Source organism: Eleutherodactylus coqui, chromosome 3, assembly GCF_035609145.1.
Source record: "Eleutherodactylus coqui strain aEleCoq1 chromosome 3, aEleCoq1.hap1, whole genome shotgun sequence".
Lineage (NCBI taxonomy): Eukaryota > Metazoa > Chordata > Amphibia > Anura > Eleutherodactylidae > Eleutherodactylus > Eleutherodactylus coqui.
In genome coordinates, this window is record NC_089839.1 from 148,815,122 (window position 1) to 148,841,212 (window position 26,091).

The window sequence follows — 26,091 nt, forward strand, 5'->3', positions numbered from 1 at the left end:
TTATACTGGAACAAAAGTGCCAACTGCTGCGCTTTTGTTTGTAGTTAAAAAAACGGAACAAAAACAGATCCCTTCTGTAAGAATATTGTAGTCAATGGAAGACTGAAAAAAAAGGAAAGGTATTCCATTTTGTACAGTTCTGTATTCTTTGTAAAAACAGGATCTGCTGAAAAAACACTATTTTAAACTCAGCACAAGGGCTCATTTACACGGGTGTACCTAGTTTCTGTCCGTGAAATATGCAGTTGAAACTCGGTCTTTTCTGTTGCACGTGTACATTGTATTTTTCACAGACGCAAAATAAACCACAAGAATCCCTTTTAATTCATGAGTATTTACTTTCTCCCATCGAATTTAATGGCCTATTTAGGTCCGCAATGCAGGACAAAATAGGACATGCTGCGATTTTTGTCTTGTGTATAAATACGAGCGTGAAAAACACAGGTCTGAATGTCCCAATGCAAATCAATGGGGCTTCAGCACTGCGTAATATACGCTTAAAATATAGACACGTAATATGCAGCGCAAATACAGCCATGGGAATGAGCCCTAGGGGTGTATTTACACAGGACAACTGTCGCCCAAATAATAGAGAAAATGTAAGCGACAATCAAGGCACCACGAACATGGCAATCGCAGAACTATAGGAAGCGGTGAAAGACAGAAATGCGTGGAGAACATTGATCCATAGAGTGACCGAAAGTCGGATGCGACTGAACGGATAATAATCAAGCCACAGTTGTTCCATTTGAACATGACCACCAGCAAAGTAACAAGTGAGAATTTGTTCCCCAGTGGCTTCATTTCAGCTCAGCTAAAAGTAGTCGCTGGTTGATTATGTATCATCTGATGTGAACAGGTAATCGCCATCTTTCGACTAATAGCCAACAACTATGCAGAGAGTTGTGCGCTTCAGCAACTTTGAAATTATTAGCAAGTGAACGCCAATCATTCTGTATCACTTTAAAAAATTCTATATCCCAATGTGATTGATTATAGTTTCTTTACAATTGTTAGAGTTTTTGCCGCAAAGTCTGGTTTGCAGGGATGATACATAATATTCATGTGTAGTAATGCTAAAATATATTTTGTTCCTTTCTAATCTTTATCACTAAATTCACATGTGTTGCTGTGCCCTATGGTCTGTGGCCACTATGTGACCGGACACTGATAATCAACTTCCTGACTGGTATTAACTTTCCTACACTTGATTCTGGATGACCTAATCTAATATATACAGAATAGAGAGAGACAATGAGAATGACATGCAAACTCTAAACAAATAAATATGTATATTGGTAAAAACACATAAACACTGTTGCAGGGGTAAAAAGACACAATTAGACTGTATTTGTATACTGTCAAAAAGAAATCAAGGACAGTGACTAAGAGTTACTTGATGACGCAGACACATTGAGCAATGTATGAAAGGAACAAAGTAAAGCATAACAAACCATTGAAATCCAGAAGAATATAGTAGTAATACAAAGAGTTCCACGTACAACTTCATCATCCATACAAAAGCCTATACACAGATATTACGAACCATCGAAGCTTCAGATGTATTGACAGAGTCTTTTCTACACAATTCCACAATTAGGATGTGAAGATATAAGACATGTAGATATTAAGTTCCCAATAAACACAGATACAGTACATACATGCAAGACAATTAACACATAGCTTGCTGTTTTAACCAAATGATTTAAGTAGAGGTTGCGACACAAGGTATTGTGAAACACAATGAGAGTGATACAAGTTGCAAAAGGAAACAGCAATATGATATATGTCATAGCTAGTGCTTGACTTTCCAGTGCAGATGCAATGTGGAAAAAGGGATAGATGATAATCATAGTCCAATACACATGTACATATATACAGTATATATCATGTCTGCAGATACAGAAAGAATAGAGTTCTCCATATCATGATTAGTTCTATTACTCTCAGGTGTTTCTCAGGTGACTATCATGTCTCCCCAGTGTAGGTACCTACCTGTTCTAGCACTCTGGTCTTTTCAGCTGCATGGAACTATTCAGCAGCAGCCATTCTCTACAGGTAGAGCAGATGTAGGTGCTGCTAGGAGTGACTTGATGGGTCAGTCTCAGGTACAAGTGCAGATCTCAGGTGCTGTTGCCTCTTTTTCTTTGTTCCATTTCCTACTCCTTTTCCCCCTTCTTTTAACCTGTTCCGTTTCCCTTTATCCCTCTGTCTCTATCTCTCCGTATCAAGAATTTGTCAGTGGCACACAGGTTGCAAACCAATCAGGGGCTGAGAAGGTGGAGAGAGGGGGAGTGAGTGGGAGTGAGGGAGAGAGAGAGCTATAAATACATAAGGGGAGAGAGGGATGGACGGACAGAAAGAGTAAGAATTTTAAATGGAAATCGAAAAACTGGAGAGAAATAATGAAGAAAGCTATACATAGAAGCATTAACCCTTTGCTCAGCAATACTGTACATTGCATTATATTTATTGCCTCAACCTCTAGGCAAAATGTTTGCAAGCCTTTTATAACAGAGTGCATGCAGCAAACAGACTATTTCTTCAAAGAGCCTGGGGGGGGGGGGGGGGGGGGGGGCAAGAACAACCTTTAGCTGTTTTTTCAACATACAGCATTATATATCTTTTAGAGTGTCTCATTAAGTGGCAAACAATGGGTTAATGAGAGCCATACAGTGACCTCCCCCCCTTTACTGCGTCATTCCCTACACTCAATCTCCCCCTCTTTGCCTCATTCATTTTTCCGCATGCATCCATCGTACCCCATTCATTTCCTCTCCTCTGCTAACCCTTGCGCACTGACATTCACATACCAATGCAGCCACATTATACAGTCACATCAGACATCTGGGTGGACTGCAGAGATATCATCACATACATTACTGTCTACTCATCACATGGTCCAGCAAGCGAAATAATAGAAAACCTGTTTAGAACAACATAAGATGACTTTATTACACCCTTCAAAGTAATTTATCAAAGCATCTCATGTACAGGAAACCCAATAAGACATATTTGTTCCAGTTCTTAAAACACGGGATGTAAAATTTAGGAATGACTCAAGTAGAACGATCGTGGAAAAAAAGCAATTAATAATATCGAACGATGTGTTGGACAGAAGCTAGAAGTACATCAGTGTCTGGGGGAAGGGGAGGGGGTTGATAGGCAATAGAAAGGACAAGCAAACACGACAGTTTGGCGTAAAGGCTACGTCATTGTCTTCTGAGACCAGCTGGGGAATCCTCTGCTGCAATCCTCTGCAAGACAAAAGAAAGGCAATTAGAAACAGCGTGTCTGAAGCAAAATGAGCATGAAGAGGATGCAAGATATACCATTGAGAGGATACAAGATATACCAGACCCAACTTAATATCAAAGGAGAAATCATGTCAGTGCCTGGCATTCATAATCATTAGTATTTCCATGCATGCGCTTGCATACTGTATCTGAATAATAAGGGAAAGTACATTATTAGTAGAAGCCTTGCAGATACAATGTTTCTAGGAAATAACTGTGTAGCAGTTGCCAATATAAAAATAAGCTATTTTTCTATATTGGTTAGTAGATTAGAGAATGGAAATTTAGTCTAATGTTTAAGGTTGAACTTCACTTCATTGCACTTGTAGAGCTCATGAATGTGATGCACAATGCAGCATCTACAGGCTGTGACAGTAAAGGATGTCTATCAGCACACAGTGACAGGCTCCGTCAGAAGCACATTGACATGATGCCTGCATTAGACTGATGTCTGCGGGTTTATTACTGAATCACTCCAGTTGTAAATGGAATGATTTCAATGCAAATGTTATTTAAGGAAAGTACTAGTTTTGCAGTTCCATGATATGTTACAATGGCTATAAATGTTAGAATTGGATCCAGGTAGTTCTCAAATGCCATATTATGTCATTAATAGCAGTTATATTTTTTGACCTCCCTAAAACTCATCTCTAAGTGCCCGTAAGAATGATTATTGTCCACCATAAATTTTTTAAATTCAGTGAAGAAAATGAAAACTCTGCTCTGACGGAGTGATCTGGACAGCAAGTGGCAGTTTTATTGCAATGCAACCCAACCCTGAGATTTCAGCATAATACAGCTACAAATTCATGGGCACCACAGAAATCGGACTCAAATGTCATTGATTTGTGTACGATACAAGAACGTTGCCATGGCGAGTACTGTCAATAACAATCACTATGGAGTATAGCATTTGTGCGCAAATTGTTCAAAGAATAAAAGCAATGACAATCATAAATCTACTCTATGTTATAATACAGCTCACAAAATGTTAGAGGTTGCATTATAGGACAAAGAATACTTCTGCCCGGCTGTGCATTATCCTGTATTGTGTCGTAATTTATCTTCATTGTGTTTGGAAATCGCTCTTGGTTTTCATTGCAGAAGAAGCCTCAGTGCAAGCGGAAGTGTAGTTAAAAGCTCGTGGGTCTTGGTGCACAAGATCAGCCACCGGCCGTGATCTGCCTAGAACATTCTGCTGTATTGCTGGGTCTTTTAAGTGACCCGTTGATGCACCACTAGCAGCTTAGGCTCTTAAAGACTAGAGGCACAAGCCACAAGACATATGTTTTGCTGTCTCCTCCTCCCAAGAAATTTCTTTTTATATATATCGAAAACAATATATCTATGAGACGACTTTTATAACACAATAGGCTCGAATCTACAGTGATCACAGGTGGCATCTTCTCTTATTCTAGTCCTTCACTTTTACTTTTCTTCATGATCGGCATGAAGACAGAGGCGTAATTTGAAGATCCTGGGCCCGAATGCAAAATCTGTAACAGGCCCCCCAACTATAATGTTTTATTCATATTGTACTGGGCTTCCTATATGGAGAACTGAGGTCTTATAGGCCCCCCTAGGGATGATGTGCCCGGGTGCAACAACATCCACTGCATCCCCTATAGATACGCTTCTGCATGAAGACTTCATTCTACTGTAACTCTTATATGCACAGTCTCCTCTTCCTGCCTCTTCCCTTCATACCCCTTCAGTACCCCATCAGAATATTAGAGCATCCCCCACCATGCCTTTCAAGAGAGCAATAGAGCCCCATCCATACCCCAGAAAAAAATTAGTGCCCCTCCTATGCCCCCAATAGAGTCTCCCTCCATGCTGCTAGAGTAATTGAGCGTCTCTCTATGCCGACACACAGTAATAAAGACCCCCAACTTCTCCAGTCCACAGTCCCTTGCCCCCAAACCTCTCTCAGCAGTGCAATCAGATGAAACTTCATGATCACTCGTGCTGCTGGACACAGCCCACCTCCCCGTCCCCCATCTCCTGCTCCTTAGCACTTAGAGCACATACTGTACTAAGAGCAGGAGATGGGGGAGGAATTGGGTTATGACCACCAGAAGTATAGGTCATCATGAAGTTTAATCTGTGTGCCCTGCTAGCCTGTGGTTTGGGAGTTGGAACCAAACAACACTCACTGGAGCATTGCTCTACTGGTGAAGGGGGCCTTTGTCCTTGACTCAAGTGTGACCACTGTGACCCCAGTAGCTATGCTGCAAAGTCCAGGTACAGTGGAAACCCCAATTGGTTCAGGACTAGGCCAGAAAATCCAGTGAACCAAGTGACTGTGTCAACTGGAAACAGTCCAAAGAAAGAGAATAACATCAGTTCTATTTACATAAAAGACAATATACACTTTGTCTTAACAGAACAAATATCTTTATCATCTTAGATCATAGCAAAACATGACATTTCTTCCATTTTCCACTTTCCTCCTGTTAATGCTTTCTTAACTCATTTTATGCATAAACTGTTGGGTCAACCAAATCCAGTGTCTTGTAAGCAATATTCTCAAAATTCCCACGTGATGTGATGATAACTTGCATACTTTAGGTAAGTCTATTATGGTAATGGTAGACATTAGATTCCTGAACAGTATGACTGATTTTGGTGGGATCTATTGGCAATCCAAAGTCTATTTAGGTTGTCAATCCATTTTGCCACTAAAGGAAACATACTGTATATTTGACGCTTTGGATTGGTATCTCTGCAATTTTATTTCCTCTGACATAAGATACTTTTTAAGTGTTTCATATCCACATATCCATCCACCATTTCAATAACATGCATAAGGCCGCCTGCACACGAATGAGTCAGATTCCGCGTGTGGGATCCCGCAGTGGAATCCGATCCTGTGCCCGGCCGGTGACCCCACGTACTTGTCAGGAATCTTCTTAATCTGTACTGCGGATGCTCTGGCTGGTGCTCATGCGCAGTACAGATCTTGCAGCACTGTCACTAGGCGATGATGTGGATCCTGCGACCTTTTTGCAGTGATGATTGCGGAAGGGCCGTCGGTCGGCTTCCATTAAGTTCAATGGAAGCCGTCCACACGGAATCCGCCTAAAAATAGAGCATGCTGTGATTTTTCCTCAGCTCCGGAAAGTGGGGACCCAAACAAACTGTAGGCAGAGATAAAGGAAAACATCATTGAAATCACTCAAGAACATGTGCCATAGAGGAAGCCAGTTCGCAGTGGGAACTGGCTAAATGCAACTACCCTCCAGATTGCTGATAAAAGGAGAGAGGCTACGGGAAGGCTGGATGAGCCGAGGCGACTCTATTCCAATTTCTAAAGTGAAGCCAGGAAAGACAAGAAAAACTTTACGAGCCTTGAATAAGCCTATAAGAAGGGTTACACCAGGGAATTATTTACCACTCCAAATAGGTGAAGAAGCCTTTCTCTGCCCCTCAAGCAGCCATCAAGAACCATAATAGGAATTAAATCAGCGACAATCAGGACATCAAAAAGAGATGTAAATGATATACAGAAGAATTCTTGTTATACACTGGCTCCAGCAATGACCACCCAGAGGAACATGGGGACCAGGAGGATCTGGTACCAGACCTGCTCAAAAGTGAAGTGCAGTGGGTGATGAGACAGCTACCAAACAGCAAAGCACCCGGCATCGATGGAATCCCTGCAGAGCTGCTCAAACCAGTCCCAAGAGCTGCACTGACAACACTATGCTGGACAATCTGGAGTACCTGCACATGGCCAAAGGATTGTAAAAGATCAGTTTTTATCCCACTGCCAAGAAAAGGTGATAAGAACTATTGCTCTTATTTCCCATGTCAGCAAGGTGCTTCTGAAAATCATCCAAAAGCGCTGGGACAATATCCTTGACCAGGAACTTCATGATGTTCAAGCTGCATTTTGCAAGGGCAGAGGGACCCGTGACCACATCACAAACCTAATCATGGAAAAGGTAGGAGAGTATCAAGAGAAGCTTTACTAGTATTTTTAATTGATTACAAAAAAAAGCTTTCCACTGCATTGAGCATGGAATCTTTGAAAAGCACAGAGAAAGCATCAACCTACGAAGCAGCAATCAAGAAACCAAAGTAAGAACCAATTATGAGGATGTAGAATGGTTCAAGATCAAGAAGGGCACAAGACAAGGATGCATCCTCTCTGCTTTTTTTTTAAACTCTATGTGGAAGTGATCATGAGGCGGCTGGACTTAAATGATCAGGATATTGTATTGAAAATAGGTGAAAGAACCATCACTAATCTAAGACATGCATATGATACAACCCTTGTAGTAGAGACAGCGAAGCATCTGAAAATTCTGATCCTGCAGTTAAAAGACAAAAGTGAGAAGATGGAACTTCACTTGAACATCCAGAAGGCAAAGATGATGACCACTGTCAACAAGGAATTCCACATAAAGGTCAACAATGAGAAAATCAAAGCGGTAATAGTTTTGTACTCCTTCAGTCCCTCATAAATCATAGTAGCAGCTCAACAAGTCAGATAAAGTGCTGATTAACATTGAAGCGTATGACCATGGTGTGCATGAACCCAATATGGAAGTGCAAGGATGTCTTAGTCACCATCAAACGAAGGTTAACCAAAGCCATCATCTTCCCGATTGCTGCATACAACTGTGAGACTTTGAAAAGGAGGATAGCAGACTAAAAAAAAAGGACGCTTTTGAGCTGTGGTGTTGGGGAAAACTTCTACGAATCCCCTGGACAGGTAGGGTTAACAACAAAGCTTTCTTGGACCGTATCAACCAGAGGCGTCCCTGGAAGGCAAGATCACCAGATAGAGACGGACTTAGTTTGGACACAGGATGAGCGCGAAGTTGCTAGAAATAAAAATGCTGTTTGGAATGGTCAGTGGTAAAAGGAAGCAGGGAAGACAAAAGACACGTTCGTTGGACACCATCAAGAAGGATACGGGAATGGGCATCATGCAACTGAAAGCAGCTGTAGAGAATAGAGAAGCGTGGAGAGGACCGGCCTACAGAGTATCCAAGAGTCGGATATGACTGAACGGATAGAATTGGACACTGAATGATAATCGTTCTCACTGAATCGTGGGGATCTGATCAATAATAGGTCAGCATAAATGCTAGCAGTGACTGAACGATGAAGGATAATGTGCTACACTGCTGAGTGCAGGACACTGGATGACTCAGCCTTCTTCTTCACAAATGTTAATTCATGGCAAGACCTCCAACTGTAATACCTGTACTCCAGAATACAGCTCTAACAGTGCGTAATACAAGACTCATCTCGTTAGCTGTATTTTCTAGGTCAGCTCACCAGGATAAAGGCAGGTATATGCATATGCCGAGTGTGATGATTAATATTCTGTGATTGAAATATTCTTGAACATTTGAAGGGGTTTCCTACCACAGAAAGTGATTACTTCCTAAGCGGTGGGACTCCAATCGATAGTCTCAGTGATCACAAATGCACCACATGTGCATATACTTTCATTTTAGGAACATTCATCGTTATGCATTGCCTTTTTGCTGATCTCAATGAGAGCAAAATTTTCATAGTCATAGAAAAAAAACCTGTAATTCTGAATGTACTTTTGTATTATGAGTGTAGGAGTAATTTTCATCCATAAAGAAAAGAAACGGAATCAAACTCAATACATTGACTCATATTCACGGATTATGGCGTATCCAAGTACAGGTATATGAGTTGGAAAAACGCATGGAAACAATGAAATATCTTTCCACAATACACGCAGATGTTGAAGACTATACAACAGCTACTGAACAATATAGGCTCAACCCAACATTGTTTCTAAAATTCGTCAACATTCATACCTTTGCAAATTATATACAGCATGATGCTTGCAGTGAATGTAATTCCTATCAATGCAATTCAACATACAATATTGGGGACCAATATGAACGAGGACCTCTGTTTGTCATGCCATCCCATTCACACTTCTGAAGAAGGGATAAGAGTATTGGGAACCTTGAACTCCAAAGAAATGATGGACCGTGTACCCTTTACATCATCGAGTATTTCTAAGCAGGGGTGGGATCAGCCGATTCTTTCTAGTTCTGACAAACCGGCTGTTTGCTTCCTTCAGAAGTGCCCTCTATTCAACTGCTGCACAGCCTTGATTGACAGCCATAATGTCAAATCTGGATGCCGTTACAGTTGTTAATCACAGCGTCTCAATGGGTGGTGTAGAGGGCACATCAAAGAATTCTGCCCTCATGAGACATATGGGGGCAGTGGTGCAGGAAATAAAACTTGTTCTCGATAAAAGAGTACAAGTGGGGTCTGGACGCCTTTCTTGAGCTATATAATATTATATGCTATTATCATTAATAACTTCAGAAGGGTTGTTGATTCTGGAATTATTCTGATTGCGAGATTGGAGTCGGAAAGGATTTTTTCCCCCTTAAATGGGGGAAAATTGGCTTTTACCTCATTGTGTTTTTTTGTCTTCCTCTGGATCAACATTGGGGGGTAATACGCTGAGCTGGATGGACATATGTCTTTTTTTGGCCTTACATACTATGTTATGTACAAGCTGGAGATACAAATAGCATAGGTATAGGTATGCTTGAGAACCGTTCCCCATCACCTACATAGAGTTATCAGCAGTTGCTCAGTGTTAAAATTGCTGGAAACTTGATTAAACATTATACAGAGACCCACTGATAATTGTTGGGACACATAACTAAAGGGAATTATTCTGATGACTGGATCATAAATGGAAATTGCTTGTGATATCAGTAAGTATGGCACGTGATCGTTGAGGCCGGTGATTAGCTGCAATTGCTTTCAAAGAATCCCGACACTTGCTATATACTGCTGAACAATCTTTTATAGCATGAAGGCACATATCATATTCAGGACATGTTTCGGCCCCTCCACGCTTTTGTCAACTGATATCCATGTCAAAACACGTCTTGAATATGTTATTTGCCTTCATGCAATATATGACTCTTCAGCAGTCTAGCGAGGGCTGGGATTCTTTGTTGCAGTTATTCCCATGTGCACCGCTAAGAAGCTGGAGTGTTGATCAATGCTTTTTCTTTTAGGGTTCTGCAGACGAAGTGAACTAGGTTGATTTGCTCAAGAGTCTGCACATTGTACTGTATGCGTGCAGGCCCTGTTCGTGTACCCGCGAGACACCCTGATTTAAAAGGCTATTTAGCCTAATAAGGTCAAGATGTGTTCTGTTTCCCACAGTTTTGTGCAGCATATTGCGCATTCCCGTGCATTTGAGCACCTCCCATCGACTTCTATGGGGTCCCTTGCTATGCAAATACGCAGAAAGATAGTGCAGAACCTATTTTTTTGCGTGCGCAAAACAATCATTACTGAGAGCAAAGCTATTGGCATCAATGGGTTCTATTCTCTGGATCGTGTGCAAATACACTCATAGGAAGAAGCCCTTACTGATTGTCTGAAGTGGCGACGTCCTAGTATAAGGGCATCGTCCTGGGCATTCGCCTGATAAGCAAGGACCAGTAGGAAACCACCAGAGCATGCATGCTGGATCATCAAGGGATTGATTGACCGTTTTTTTTTCAAATATCAGAATTAGAGATGAGTGAGCACCAAAATGCTCGAGTGCTCGTTACTCGAGTCGAACTTTCAGTGATGCTCGAGAGTTCGTTTCGAGTAACGAACCCCATTGAAGTCAATGGGCGACTCGAGCATTTTTGTATATGACTGGTGCTCCGCTAAGGTTTTCATTTGTGAAAATCTTAGTAAATCACCAAAGTCATGTAAAAAAACACAGAAATGGATAGGGCAGGCGAGGAGCTGGGCTGCATTTCGGGCTCCGAGGTCTCACTATTAAGCCACAATAGCGGCAAGAGTAAGACCCCCCCCCCCCCACTGTCAGCATAACGATCGTTCTCCTCGGCCACAGCTGTAACAGCTGTGGCAGAGAAGAACGATGTTAGCCCATTGAATTCAATGGAGCCGGCAATACAGCCGGCTCCATTGAAAGCAATGGGCTGCCAAAGAGCGCGGGATGAATTTTCGGGAAGGGCTTAAAAATATAAGCCCTTACCTGAAAAAGAAAGATTTTAGTGTAAAAAAGAATAAAAATACAGGCATTCTCTTCAATGGAGCCGCTGCTGCTGCCGGCGACTCCATTGAAGACAATGGTCCGCTGGCACACCTGAATTCTTTTTCAGGGAAGGGCTTTACATATAAGCCATTCCCTGGAAATGAATTAAAAGTGATTTAAAAAACAAAAAAAATAGATACTCACCTCCCTTCAGCTGCCGGGGCACAGCAGCGTCTTCTCCTGCTGTCCCCTGCACTGTGGTGCTGAACTGCTGTCATTCAGCTGAGAGCTGCGCTGAGCCAATCAGAGGCAGCACTCACTCACCCATTCATGAATTCATGAATGGGTGTGAGTGAGATCTGCCTCTGATTGGTCAGGCTGTGACCAATCAGAGGCAGCTCATTCAGCAGTTCAGGAGAACTGCCAGCTGGCCGCAGCTGAACTCCGTCTGCCGGGACCAGGTGAGTATATATATATTTTTTATTTTTACACATTTCTGGATGAATTGCAGGGAAGGGCTTATATATTTAAGCCCTTCCCGAAAATTCATTGTGCGATCGCCGGCAGCCCATTGCTTTCAATGGAGCCGGCTGTATTGCCGACTCCATTGAATTCAATGGGCTAACATCGTTCTGCCGGGACAAGGTGAGTATATATTTTTTTTTACTTTTTACACATTTTAGGATGATTTTCAGGTAAGGGCTTATATTTTTAAGCCCTTCCCGAAAATTCATCCTGCGCTAGCCGGCAGCCCATTGCTTTCAATGGAGCTGGCTGTATTGCCGGCTCCATTGAATTCAATGGTCAGTGCTCGTTTAATCGAGACGAGCACCACGTGGTGCTCGTCTCAAGTAACGAGCATCTCGAGCACCCTAATACTCGAACGAGCATCAAGCTCGGACGAGTATGCTCGCTCATCTCTAATCAGAATATATTTTTGAACTACTAGACAACAACTTAATAAAAAAAAAATCGCCAGTATGAAGATCTTTGAGTTTTCTTCCTTTTCTGTGGGAACGCATTGTGACAAACAATATGGCGGTCAGCACACTAACGTTATTATTAGAGATGAGAGAGCATACTCATTAAGGACAAATACTCGAGTGAGTATCATCGTTTTCGGGTACCTGCCTGCTCATCCACAAAGATTCGGGTGCCGGCGGGGTGAGTGGTGGGTTGCAGGAGTGAGCAGGGGGGAGGGGTGGGGGAGAGAGAGATCTCCCCCCTATTCCCGCCGGCACCTGAATCTTTGCGGACGAGTAGGCAGATACTCAAAAAAGACGATACTCGCTCGAGTATTTGTCCTTAACGAGTATGCTCGCTTATCTCTAATTATTATCCAGCTATCCAATACTCCTGAAAGGAAATCTAATTAATATCCAATCTCACATCCCTGCTTGGAGGTCTGGAAAAGCTCATCATCCAGGAAGAGATATACGGGTAAATAAGAGACTGTTGAATGAAACATCTAGCAATTTGATGAAGGGTGACAACATTTTCTAATTGCAACTCTTAAAAAAATTGTTATTGGTTAATGTGGCAAAAAATATTATGTTATAACAGGAGACTGAAGAGGATGAAGCAGTCGCACTTGAGCTGTGCAAGCGTCTCTGTCAGCTTGTCGCTTGAGTCACTATTTCATTTTGTCAATAAATAGCAATAAGCTGCGCGGTGTACTACACAGGGTGCATGCTAAGCCAGATGCCTCGGGAAGACAGCCACTCTGCACCTTACCCACCACTGCTGTGTCGGGAACAATATGTAGGTCTCATTTGCACAATGTATGCAGATATAATGAGGAGTATACCCTATTCATCTGGATGCTACATGACACTAGTTATCTGGACCTACAGGGGGTGGACAAGAATATGGAAACACTGTACGAAATGCATGCTTCAAGTTAAATGGGATTATAAATCCTATTTCAGTAAGACATGTAGAGACTGATTATGAGTGGAGGTAATATGACACAGAAGATGCCGGGCAGAAGTGAGCATCTGACCGAGCAATAAGGTTCCATTGGTCAGGGGTTTGAGCCACTCAGCTGCTGTTACTAGCTGGCTCCCAAAACCATCAAGAGCAGGGCAAGAGGTGAAGTAAACATAAATTTGGTGGGAAATCTCTCAGCCAAGCAGGGTCAAAAGGGCAGCTCATTGTTAATGATTAAAATCCCATACATTTCTCTGGTGTTTGCATATTTTTGTCCACCCCTGTATATTCTTTATCAATCTAGACATTATATGCACTATATGAACACTGTAGGGCATTATCTAAGAGTGTTGACAAGTAAAAGGCCCCCTTCACATGGACGTATGCATTTTTGCACACGCCTCAGCACAGCATATTAGCTCTCACACGTAACGGTGTATTCTAATGTATTTTTGCGCATGCAGGGCATGTTTATTTGCCCGCAGCAGACAAACACGTCCCGATTTAAATGGCTATTTAGCTTAATGAGTTTCAGGTGTGTTCCTTTTTTATTGGAATTGCGCAGCCTATTACTCATGCTGTTGCGTATTGTGTGTGCCTTTGCGCACCTCTCAGACTTAAATGGGGCCATAAGTGCTCCTTCATATGACTGTATGTGCAACTACGGTGGCCGATACAGAGCATAGTTGCGCATGAACAAGGTTAAAATCTTTTTTTTTTACCTTTTAAACTCCATGCTATTCTGCACAAGTCTTCAAAAAAAGGGGGAAGATAAGTCCTGCCCTATCTTTCTTGCACGTAGTATTAATGCGTTAGAATATCCCTAATGAAAACGAAACCATTGAAAGCAGTGATCTTGTTTCATCCTGTTATGCGTCGTGAAAATCACAGCCGCATAACGGGACAAAATCACGCTCAGCTGTTTAAGCCCTTTAGTGTACAAAAGCACACAAAAATAAAGCAAGACCTGTTTTTTTGCTCACATGAGAAATGCACGCGCAAAATTGGGAAAATGTGTACAAACCCATTGCTGTCAATGGCTTCTATTCTCTTCATCCGTGTGAAGGAACCAGTGTTTTTTTTTGTGCATGTATTCACTATATTTTTTACACATTCAAAAAATGAACCACAAATGACCAAATGATGTTGCTTTTTTTAGGGCTCCTGCAGACGGCACACCTGCAATAGCACGACTTTCTGAGCTGTGAAGGTCGTGCTATCCTGTGTGTATCTGTGTGTATCTACTTTTTACCTTGCTGGGGACTATTAACAGCAGTATGGGACACACCCACGCCATGATTTAAAAAGCTGCGTAGCCTAAATAGTCCCCGGTGTTTTCAATTTCCTCGTGAAATTGCGCAATTTCATGGGATCAGGTGCGCATTTGCAATGGGTTCTATTCCCAGCGCAATGCTCACGCATATTTTGCGCACACAAATGCATGTGCAAACGCCCCTGTGTGATTACGCCTTTAGGGCTATTTCAGGCGATCGTATATCGGCTCAGTTTTCACGCCGAGCCGATATATGGTGTCCTTGTCTGCAGGGGGAGGATGGATGGAAGAGCCAGGAGCAGGAACTGAGCTCCTGCCCCCTCTCCACCCCTCTCCACTATTTGCAATAGGAGGGGGCGAGACGGGGGCAGAGCTAAGTACCGGCGCTTAGCTCTGCCCCTGTCCTGCCCTACCATTGCAAATAGTGGCAAGGGGCAGGAGCTCAGTTCCTGCTCCTGGCTCTTCCATCCTCCCCTCCTGCAGACAAGGACACCGTATATCGGCTCGGCATGAAAACTGAGCCGATATACGGTCGTCTAAATAAGCCCTAATACTGTCTCCTGGCTTCATGTGTAAAAAACACATGCAGTGAATGCGCCTATAACGTACATAATCACTGTTTAGTTTTTTTTTTTATGCTCCCATAGACTTTCATGGCCAATTTTGGTCTGTGGATATAGACCAAAATAGGACATGCTGCAATTTTGTTTATACGTGTATAGAAAATTTGACGGAATACACTAATGCAAATCAATCATGTTGTATGCTGTCCGTATTACATCCGTAAAAATATAAATGTAATATGGGCAGAAAATATGCCTGTGTGAATGAGCCCTAAGCCTTAAGCCTATCATAATTATATCCTAAAGGGGTTAAAGAGGTTTTTCAGGAGCACACAATTGATGAGCAAGCCTCAGGAAAAGTCATTAACCCTTTCCAATCCCATTTTGGATTCAGGGTTTCCTAAAATGCTTTCTCTTTTTGCTGTTATACAACAGTGCCATCTGCTGGCTAAAGCCAGTGTGTGTGCTTCAGAGAGGCTCCAACAGCAGAGTGTCTGGCAATAAGACAGTAAGAATACCCTGTCGGACGTCTTCTGACATTGGAGCTGTACAAGCTTCAATCAGAACGTAGCAAGACGTCAGACAGTGGTTTGGGAAGGGTTAATAGTTAATTGGTGGGGGTTCCTCTTCTCAGGCCTGTGAGAGAAGAGAAAACCTTTTTTTCTGGAGGGGTGAATGTGGCGTAACCTTCAAACGTGATAAAAATTCTTGAGATTGGCTATTTTGCCAAAAAGATATCAGCTTATTATTAAAACCAGCTTGTATATGCATTTGGGGTACAGAAACCTATTCCTGAGTAATTGCCGGGGTTACACATCTAAAGGTGCTAAAAGTATATCTGACACAGAGTTCTTTAATAATAAACTGAGATTTTTTTTTAGTTAATTAATAAAGAACTCTGTGTCAGATTCATGGTCAGCTGGTGAGCATGGAGGGGAGACGGAGCAATGTGAGCAGCAACAGAGGAGCAGTCTGTAGGTAGGGCAATATAATGACAAATGTGGCCGTACCTGTGTACAATGGACAATAATGTTCCCTTTTCTCTGTGTGTGGTCCTACATCCTCCCCACCCCGCCTTCCCTTCTAACTGCACCCGGGGCATAAGCCCCACCTGTCCACCCTCCCCCAGCTACACCTCTGCTATATACTGTACCTGCATACAGTTTAATGTGTACCCAAGCTGATTAAATGCAGATGGAAACATACAACTATACACACATACTACAATGAATACATAGTTATACAGCAGACCACCACAGCATCCTACATCAGCCATAGGTTAATCAGTAACCAGGGAACAGCTTCACATTGTTCAATGTCAGATTCACCTTTAAAGTGTCATTCTACCTGAATGCAAAAAATCCCTCATGATCTGGAGGAAGATTGTTAATGAAATGATGAGGAAAATAACTCCTTAAGGGGATGCCCAACTCTGAAATATGGATGACCTATCCTCCTTTGTATTTTTTTCTTTTTCGAGTGTGCAAAAACATAGTGTAATTTTTTTTTTAATTTTGAACCTACAAAACAAAATTTTACTATTCTTACATTTGTGGTTGCTATGCACATGGGGAAATCAAATATAAGGAGAATTATTAAGACCTTTTTATTAAATAAAATGTTTTCATTCATTTATATATTATACTAAACTGTATATATTTTTTTTAAGTTTTTTGTAATTCCACATACAGTAGGAACTTTTCCATTTTTTTTTTTTTTACTAACAATACGCTGGTGTACTTCTGCATAACAGCACCTAGCATGCAGTGGCATAGCTATAGGGGTCGCAGTTGAAACTAGGCGCCTCAGTTACATTAAAAAAATGTCAGCAGTGTCCATCACCCCTCCAACTGGCCTCGATTTTGCTCCCCGACTCCTCTAATCCGATGCCTCAGAACATCAGAGAGGTATCGGATTTGAGGAAACAGGGCTGTGGAGGCAAATGCATTGAGAGGCTCTATCACTGTCATCAAGTTGCCACAATGGATGTGAATAATGGCTCACACTAGCCCACCAGAGAGCTGGTAGATACCCAGGAGGGCTCCAAGCCAATACAAGAATACAAAAATAAGACTACACTACCTGAATGCAGAAAAATCCACACCATCTGAACCACCATGTGGATTCCCACCAAATCTGCCTTGTTATTAGTAAAAAATAAAGTCTAGGTGAATGAGGCAAAAAAACAATGGAAAAACTTGCCAAAGGGAGTCCAAACTTTTATATTTTAATATTTAGTGGAAAATGAAAGAAATGACGTCCAACACTCTCCTAGGGCCCGTTGAATTGTTTGGTGCAACAGTTTTTAATGCTAATATAACATTAAATGACAGTTATGATTTTTGCTCACCTTTACAGCAAGACGCATCCGTGTTTCTTAGGCCTGGAGGGTGGTGGACATAACACTGCTCTAATGGCCTCATCAAACACTGTCTTAAGACCGCGCTGTGTAAGAGCTGAGCACTCTAGATACTTCACAGACTCTGCAGATACAAGGAAACAAAGCATAAAAAGAAGAGCAAAAAGTGAAGCTTTCATACAGTACATGGAATGCAGGTAGGCTCACAAATGAATAAAAAGCGACATTGTCGGAAACCGCTGTACGTCAGCAGGTTAGGCAGCGGGAGGGTGTATTATTTATTACGGAACCATAGTTTAGCGCGTTTACATTCACACCTTGTCGTTGCTCAACTAAAAACAAGATCATTATCCATTCTTCTCAACAGCATCATTAGTCTTTTTCTATTTCCCACAGCTTGCATTCATGAATCCTTTCTCCATACCAGCAATATCAAGAGGACACACAGCATTTCCGTAACCCTGCCTCAGATTAGATTCTTAGTCAATGACACATTTATCCAAAGAGTGATCACTAAGACATTTAAAGAGTTATTACAGTTTTAGCAGGTAAAAGTTATTCATTATGTAATGAAAAGTTACTTTTGGATCAGTTCCTCATTGTTTTAACGATCTCTCCTTGCTATCATTTAATAGGCATTTTTATTTTTTACTGCCAGTGGATACAAATTGGGCTAATAATATGATGGACACACAAGGTACACGCTTCATTACATGGCATAGCCCTGATAACTGTACTGTAAAAGGATCCATCACTTGACACAGACTTATTTACGAGTAAACAATCAAGGTCCCTATTAAATAATAGCAAGGAGAGCGACTGTAAGGGTGCATTCACACGAACGTATATCGGCTCGGTTTTCACGCCGAGCCAATATACGTCCTCCTCGTATGCAGGGGGGGGGGGGGAGGATGGAAGAGCCCAGGAGCAGGAACTGAGCTCCCGCCCCCTCTCTGCCTCCTCTCCGCCCCTCTGCATTATTTGCAATGGGGAGAGGCGGGACGGGGGCGGGGCTAATTCACAGACCTTCGTCCCGCCTCCTCTCATTGCACATAGTGCAGAGGGGCGGAGAGGAGGCAGAGAGGGGGTGGGAGCCTCAGTTCCTGCCCCTGGCTCTTCCATCCTCCCCCCCTGCACACGAGGAGGACGTATATCGGCTCAGCGTGAAAACCAAGCCTATATACGTTCGTGTGAACGCACCCTCAAACTGGGAAAAACTGATGCAGATACTGTTGGCTAGTATTTACCCAAAATGTGGAATCTAAAATAGATTTGGTAATATATTGACTTTACCAATATTTCTTAACTTTAAGGCCGGTCTCACATGACTGGATTTGAATTGTGTATTCCGAGAGTCTATGATCCGTGGTAATACGTGGATCAATTAAATGCATTTAATTACACAGTTCCACTCACATTAGCGTGTGAGAATTGCGTAATACGCTTGCGGAAAATACAAGACAGCATGTTCTATTTTACCACGGATATACCCAACATAGAGCCCATTGTTTCCTAGGGTCATGGATATATCCGCAGCCCGTACACAATTACATTGCAGGTGGGCTGCGGATATTCATGTCATTGGTAAGGAAAATAAAAGCAAAAAAAAGGTGTACTGCGCGTGACCACATGTGTGAGTACACAGTCATGCGCAGTACAATTTTACCGCCCTATACAGGGTCACGGCTGGAATCTGCTGCGGGCCTCCACAAGCAGTTTCGACTTATGGCCATGTGAGCTTGGCCTTAGGCCAGCTTCACACAAGCATGCTTGTGCATGCAATGTGCAGATAATAGAACACATTGTTTTCAATGGGTTCATTCTCACTTTTGCTTTTATGCACATAAAAAAAAAACAGCAGCATGTCCTATTTTGATGCACATTTGCATTGGTGTCAGTGAATAATTTGCTTTCATGGGTGCAACAGTTGAAAGAAGGCCAAATATGGCATGAGAATGAACCAAAAGAGCTCGGTCAAAAATCAGTCCAACAACATGATTGGTGGATCAAGTGGTTATGGAGCACCACCAATTGACTGTGGAATAGAATGCCTGCAAAGTCGGCATTTCTGTAGGTTCTGTGCACACCATCCTGCGTGAAGACCTGAGGATGCAGAAAGTTTCCTCCGGGTGGGTACTGCCAAACCATCCAGACAGCACTCCTGCTCATAGGGCGGCTCTTATTTATGGGTTTTTTTTCATAACAGCAACTTTGAAGTTGTTCCTCATACTCCCTACTCACTTGACCTTGCACCTATTGATTTTTAGCTTTTTCCAACGATGAAGGACTCTTTCCATAGTTGCACATTTTCCTGTCCTGCCTTGCATCAGCGATTTTCCATTGGGCAAGACAGACCGCTAAAGAAGTGTTTGTAGTATTAACATTATGAAAAATATGCATGTCAAGAAGGAGATTATGTTGAGAAGTAACAATACTTCTAGTTTTCTGGAGTAAGTAATTTTTTTAGAAAAAAAATTAAGAGATCATAGAACTTGAATGCCCCTCGTATTGAGAAGTGGAGTGATAGGTGGCTGATCCCCTCCTTCCCAATGTTCTTTGTATGCCCAGAACACCAGCATTTAACAGGAAACAAGTCCGAGGAGTTTTTCATTTACAAAAATGTTTCCCCACACTTTAAACCCAAAACTAAAGTTCTTTCGGTACTTTATATATTTTTTCAACGTTCCCTCTGCTCTCACTATGGCTCACCCTCAATGCTTACATCTGAAGGTTATGACCGCAGCAACTTCCACTTTTTGCAGCACACATCAGTCTCCTTACTCTACCACCTCACTGCATTGTCAACAAAGGCTTGTGGTCCTGTCTCTACATCCAGCTAATGTGCATCACCACAGATGTCACTAGCTCTCAGATGGGACCAGAAGTGGGCTGATGAACCTGATGGACATGATATCAGTGGAAGGAGAAAAATTGACATATAGCACATGTAGCATATGTCATATGTCATATGTAGCACATATAGACATATAGCACATGACCGACTGTCAGATAGGACTATTCTGGTAAGTAAGCAAATTAGTGCACATTGCAAACTTGATACATGACCCAGGATGCAATAATTGACAATGAATCAAATCGGTTCTGGGGAAACTCCTAAGTGTGATTGTGGCCATGCCAGATCCTGAGCCATACTAGACAAAAAATGCTATTTTCAGAGCACTTTTTGCAAATGTCCTAAATTGATTTATTAGTGGGTCACATGGACTCTCTAATCAAAGTATTTAAATTAGGGCCATTCCAAATGGAGAAGGACCTTAATCGTATGAACCAAAAGACCTAGGATGAAACTTTCTCAAACTGAAGCCTAGTCTTAAGGCTCAGACTAAAATAGAGATGTAATCATAAAAGTGTGAACAATGAAGCAGATGGATAAATGACCTCTACTAATCCGGTGGGTTTACCATCCCCAAGTCATTTTCAGTTATCCACAAGTCACCACTCCAGGAGCTTCAAACTGCCCAACCTTCTGATTTCAAGCTGGTGGCTCCCGGTTGTCTACATGTAGACCCTTTTGATGCTTGTTGAAGTTTCTGCAAAGTTCTATATCAGGAAAAGCACTGATTTATTTGGCGGCTTGCGTAGCATAAACAACACCAGTGCCATTGCATCATGTCTCTAGATAACCCCAAGTTACAATTTCTTTTGCCTTTCATTTTCTGCTCCATTCTCCCTCCAGTCTTATAGCATATCATGACAGCGATAAAATAGAGATTTAAACATTCAGCTGTAAATCTGCATTCCCATGTGAGTGCTATGTATAATTAACAAGAGATGTCAAAACCGTGAAATTGGGAGAGGATAAGCAGATGTCTTAAGTCATATAAATCCATTATCCATTAATTATCATATATTCAGTCTATTAGGCAGAATGCCACTAGAACACCAATTATAACCAATGTGTCTCAAAATTGATTCACAGAACAATATGACTGCTTGTCATTTAAACTCTTTAGAATATGAATATTATTTATAGGACACAAGATATTTATGGCAGATGCATTATTATACATATTGTACATCTAAGTTAAGTCGGTAAAATGTATTTTCCAGTGGAAGCAGCGGGGGAATTTAGAATTTTTCTGTTATTTTTGGCCTCATGAACATAATTACATTAAGAATTACATAATCAATATTACGTTTTTCCTGAGAATATTACTACTTCTTAGCGTACAGGATGTTCACATGGAGCTGAATTTCCGCAGAGAAAATTCTTCAGTGGATTTTGGTGCAGATGCACAGCATCAAAATGCACTTATGTAGATCCTGATGCACAGCTAAATAACTGCCAGATTTACAGAGGGTGGACAAAAATATGGAAACGCCAAACACTAAAGCTGTAGTCTGCCTCTTTTTCATCACAACCCTAGGTCTGTCTCTGTCACTCAGCACACATTTCCGTCCATGCTGGTGTTTGTTGGATGCATTTTTTCCAGTCTTACTGTATGCGGTCATAATGTTGGCTACTGTGCCTCGTGTTACAGAGCCACCCACCATACGGGCCCCATCAATTTCCCCATGTTGGAATTCCATCAGCTCTGCCATGATTCCCTCACTACTGCGCAGAATGTTGTCTCAAAGACAAATGACGCTTACCACGTGTTGATGCTGTTACAGCAACAACTACAGCACTGCCTACTTTCTCTGCTGTAGTACACATGTATGGATCCCGGACCATTAGAGGGATCCGCATAGGATTTTAATCATTAGCACTGAGCTGCCTTTTTTGATATTGTTAAAATGCAGTGGTAGTATTGTGAAATATGATTTATAATTCCATGTAATTTAAGTCATGCATTTTGTATGGTGTTTCCATATTTTTGTCCACCCCCTGTATGTTGGACTTTTTAAACATGAAAAATCCATAGCATTCCTATACGTATGCTCTGTCATGTTATGCTCCTGGGACATGTGGTTCTGTTGGGTTTCCAGTAGCACACTGCTGCATCTCTCTAAGTTCCATGGAACAGCTGCTATAACTGAATTAAGGAAAGCATACTCAAAGTGGCCTCCTTCTGCTATAATAGGGGCAGACCATCCAGGGAGTCATAACCATTTTCTGCAGAAGATATAGGTACTGGTCCACATTGACAGTCCCTAGAACGAACACTGGTCCAATAAAGTGATCACACCAAATTCCAACACACATACTGAAATTTGCATTGTCTTCTGACTGGGTTGTGCTCTTACTAGCAATTTGTATTGCACATGCACTGAATCTGCGCTTTGCCGTTAACTAATACGGCCCCGCAATAATTAGATCAGGCCTGGACTAAATTGTCAAACTGCTCCATGCATGTATCATAGCAGGAGGAGGCCACTTTGAGTACACCTTCCTTAGTTCAGTCATAGCAGCAGACCCATGGGACTTAGAGATTTGGAAAGTGGATTTCTGCTTCTCACACACTACTCTTCAACTTTGCAATTGGATTTTCCTCTTTATCCTTTACAGGAGCCACAACACAGAATTTAAATTCATGTTTTGGGGCACCAAGGGGTTCATTTGTCATACCATTTTGTAGAGCATCCATGCCTTCCTATTCAAGTACGCTATTGTTATTTCAATATAGAGCACCAGTATTGAGATATCATGCTGAGTCAGTTTTTTTGACTATAACCTCACTGGCATGGCTATAGGGGATGCGGTTGCACCCAGGCTCAGGAGCCTTAGGGGGCTCATAAGGCCTATCCTCTCCATATAGAGAGCCTAGTACTATGAATAAAGCATTATAGTTGGGGACCGTGTTACAGGTTTTGCATTGGGGCCCAGGGGCTTCAAGTTACACCTCTGCGTTAAGGGATTAAGAGAAGTCGGGGGGCCCCAAGATAAACTTTTGCACCCAGGCCCATGAGCCTTTAGCTACGCCCCTGTATGCCCTGCATTTGTGAAGTCTCATGATTGGTTACATCTACTTTTTGTCTTGTGAAACACCAAATTGTTTCCATTTTTGTGGCCCAAATGAGTGTCTCATTATCTGTAGTACTTTACTGACATAGCAGGTGACTGCTTTTAGGTTCAACACTGCAAAACGAAGAAACTGCAATTGTGTCTCTGTTCCTGTGCTAGGTATTAAAGACCATAAGGCATGACTTACCACCACCACCTAGCATGTTTAGAGGTCCTCACTCCTTCCCCTGTGTGTACTCTACCTTTGTATTTATCTCTATGGGACTGCTTAATACTAGTGAGCGCTTTTACTGGGCTATGGTATCTCTGGCAGTCCCATAAGAATAAATGGAGTAGTATGGTAGGGTGCACATGTGACCATCACTCCATTTATTTAAGAAAACTCTGGGTCCATTTTCTCATGATCAGTAGGGGTCCCAGCAGTCATATACCCAATAGTCAGATATTTATCACTTATCTTGTGGATATTTTCGTGGGACAACCCTTTAAATATTGTGCTATATTAACCCTTTCCAATCCACTGTCTGACATCTGAAGACATTATGAATTAAGGCTGTACAGCTCTGATGTTGGAAGACATCCATCCGGGTTCTCTTACTGTATATTGCCAGCCTCTCTGCTGTTGGAGCCTATCCAACGTGTCACCTCATGCAGTAATGGCTTTAGCCAACATATAGAGTTGTTATATAATGGCAGGAAAAGAGTAAATCCCCTAGGAAAACCAGGATACAAATTGGATTGGAAAGGGTTAAAGTACCATGGAAGTTGCTAGAGCTTTATAGATAGCTAATAATATTCACAGCTTTAGTTAGCGACACAATGTTCATTCAGTCCATTTTCAGAGTAGAAACTTACCAATTTCCTTGGCTAGAGCCAAGCCTTGTGGGTAAGAAATCGGGGACAACTTCTTTTCTTTAAGCTTCTCAATAGTTTCTTTGTCATCACGGAGATCAAGCTTGGTTCCAACAAGGATTATTGGGGTGCTTGGGCAATGGTGTCTGACTTCTGGAAACCACTGTAAAGGGTGACAGAAGGTTAGACTATTCATTGAGTAAATATTCCATGAACTCTTATAGCTAAAATAGCTTGTTAAATGGAAAATGCTAAAAGTTTGGTACAGTGTTAGCTAATAGAGCAAAATGTGATTGTTCTCAGTAAGAGAAACCAATCTTACTACAACAATCACATAGAAAATGCTGACATCTTGATTTTTTCAAATTTGTTAGTTTATAAGCTCGCAAACTTACCTTCAGCTGAAACACCTTATTTGTCAAGTCACAGAGAAGTAGCTCTCTAGCCATCTCAAGACTATGCTTGCTCAAGCACTATTATACAAATTACTAGGTAATAGTGCAAATGCTCAAAGGAAATATAAAAATTCAATATCCATGGAAGCCAGTAATAGCACTCCATTGGGGTGCGTCTAACGGCTTAATCAAAACACTGATTTTTATATATCCTTGGAGCACTGACTGACCTACTAATTCTAATTTTTATGATGGTATCATGTGTTTCTTTTGTTCATTTGGACAAAATAAACAACATTGCAAAGGAATCCACAGATTGTAACAAAGGCAATAAATGGGTTGATCTTGACAGCATCCGAGCCAAGTGGGAGAAAGGTCTTCGTATCTATTAGGGAAAGTCACTTGTGGGTATGCACTGAATATATGTCTACACAATTGCTGCAGACATGTACAGTTGCAAACAAAATTATTCAACCCCCATTGCAAATTAGGTTTATTTGTCAAATTTACACACTTTCAGTTGTTTTAAAAAACCCAATCAAAACAAGAACAATTTAAATAGCTCCTCACAGCTAATTTAACAAGTGTATTTTTCCAAATTCCACAAAAAATGCTACTTAAAAAAGGGTTTTCAGGGGAAAATACTATTGATGACCTATCTTTAGGATAGGTCATCAATAGAGATGGGCGAGCACCAAGTTACTCGGGTGCTCGTTATTTGAGTGACTGCTGCCTCTCATTGGCTCAGCGCAGGGACCAATCTGATTGGTCCCGCTGAGCCAATGAGAGGCAGCAGTCACTCACCCGTTCATAAATTGAGAGGCAGCAGTCACTCACCCGTTCATAAATTCATGAATGGGTGTGTGAGTGAGATCTGCCTCTGATTGGTCAGGCTGTGACCAATCAGAGGCAGCTCATTTAGCAGGCGGGGATTTTAAATCCCCGGCTGCTGAATACTACTCACAGCTGTTCAGAGCAGTTCAGGAGGACTGCCGCCGGCCGCGCTGAACTCCGTCTGCCGGGACCAGGTGAGTATATATATATATTTTTTATTTTTACACATTTCCGGATGAATTGCAGGGAAGGGCTTATATATTTAAGCCCTTCCCGACAATTCATCCCGTGATCGCCGGCAGCCCATTGCTTTCAATGGAGCCGGCTGTATTGCCGGCTCCATTGAATTCAATGGGCTAACATCGTTCTTCTCTGCCACAGCTGTTACAGCTGTGGCAGAGGAGAGCGATCTTTATGCTGACAGTGCGGGGGGGGGGGGGGGGTGTCTCACTCTTGCCACTATTGTGGCTTAATAGTGGGACCTGGGAACTTGAGATGCAGCCCAACATGTAGCCCCTTGTCTGCCCTATCCGTTTCTGTGTCGTTCCCATCAATTTCTTGAATTTCCCAGGTTTTCACAAATGAAAACCTTAGCGAGCATCGCCGATATACAAAAATGCTCGGGTCACCCATTG

The 26,091-nt window shown here is 42.0% G+C and overlaps 1 protein-coding gene across 1 annotated transcript in view; it reads right to left on the reverse strand.

Annotated features, from left to right (window-relative positions):
* Window positions 1-2,929: 2,929 nt before the first annotated feature.
* The window catches only part of RAC2 (Rac family small GTPase 2), a 93,627-nt gene continuing 70,465 nt past the window's right edge, over window positions 2,930-26,091 (reverse strand). Inside the window, exons 5-7 of the mRNA XM_066594572.1 lie at window positions 24,231-24,390; window positions 17,441-17,573; window positions 2,930-3,257 (exon numbers count right to left, since the gene is read on the reverse strand). Coding sequence (XP_066450669.1) covers window positions 17,443-17,573; window positions 24,231-24,390 — 291 coding nt within the window. The 3' untranslated portion in view covers window positions 2,930-3,257; window positions 17,441-17,442. The remainder of the gene's footprint in view (window positions 3,258-17,440; window positions 17,574-24,230; window positions 24,391-26,091) is intronic.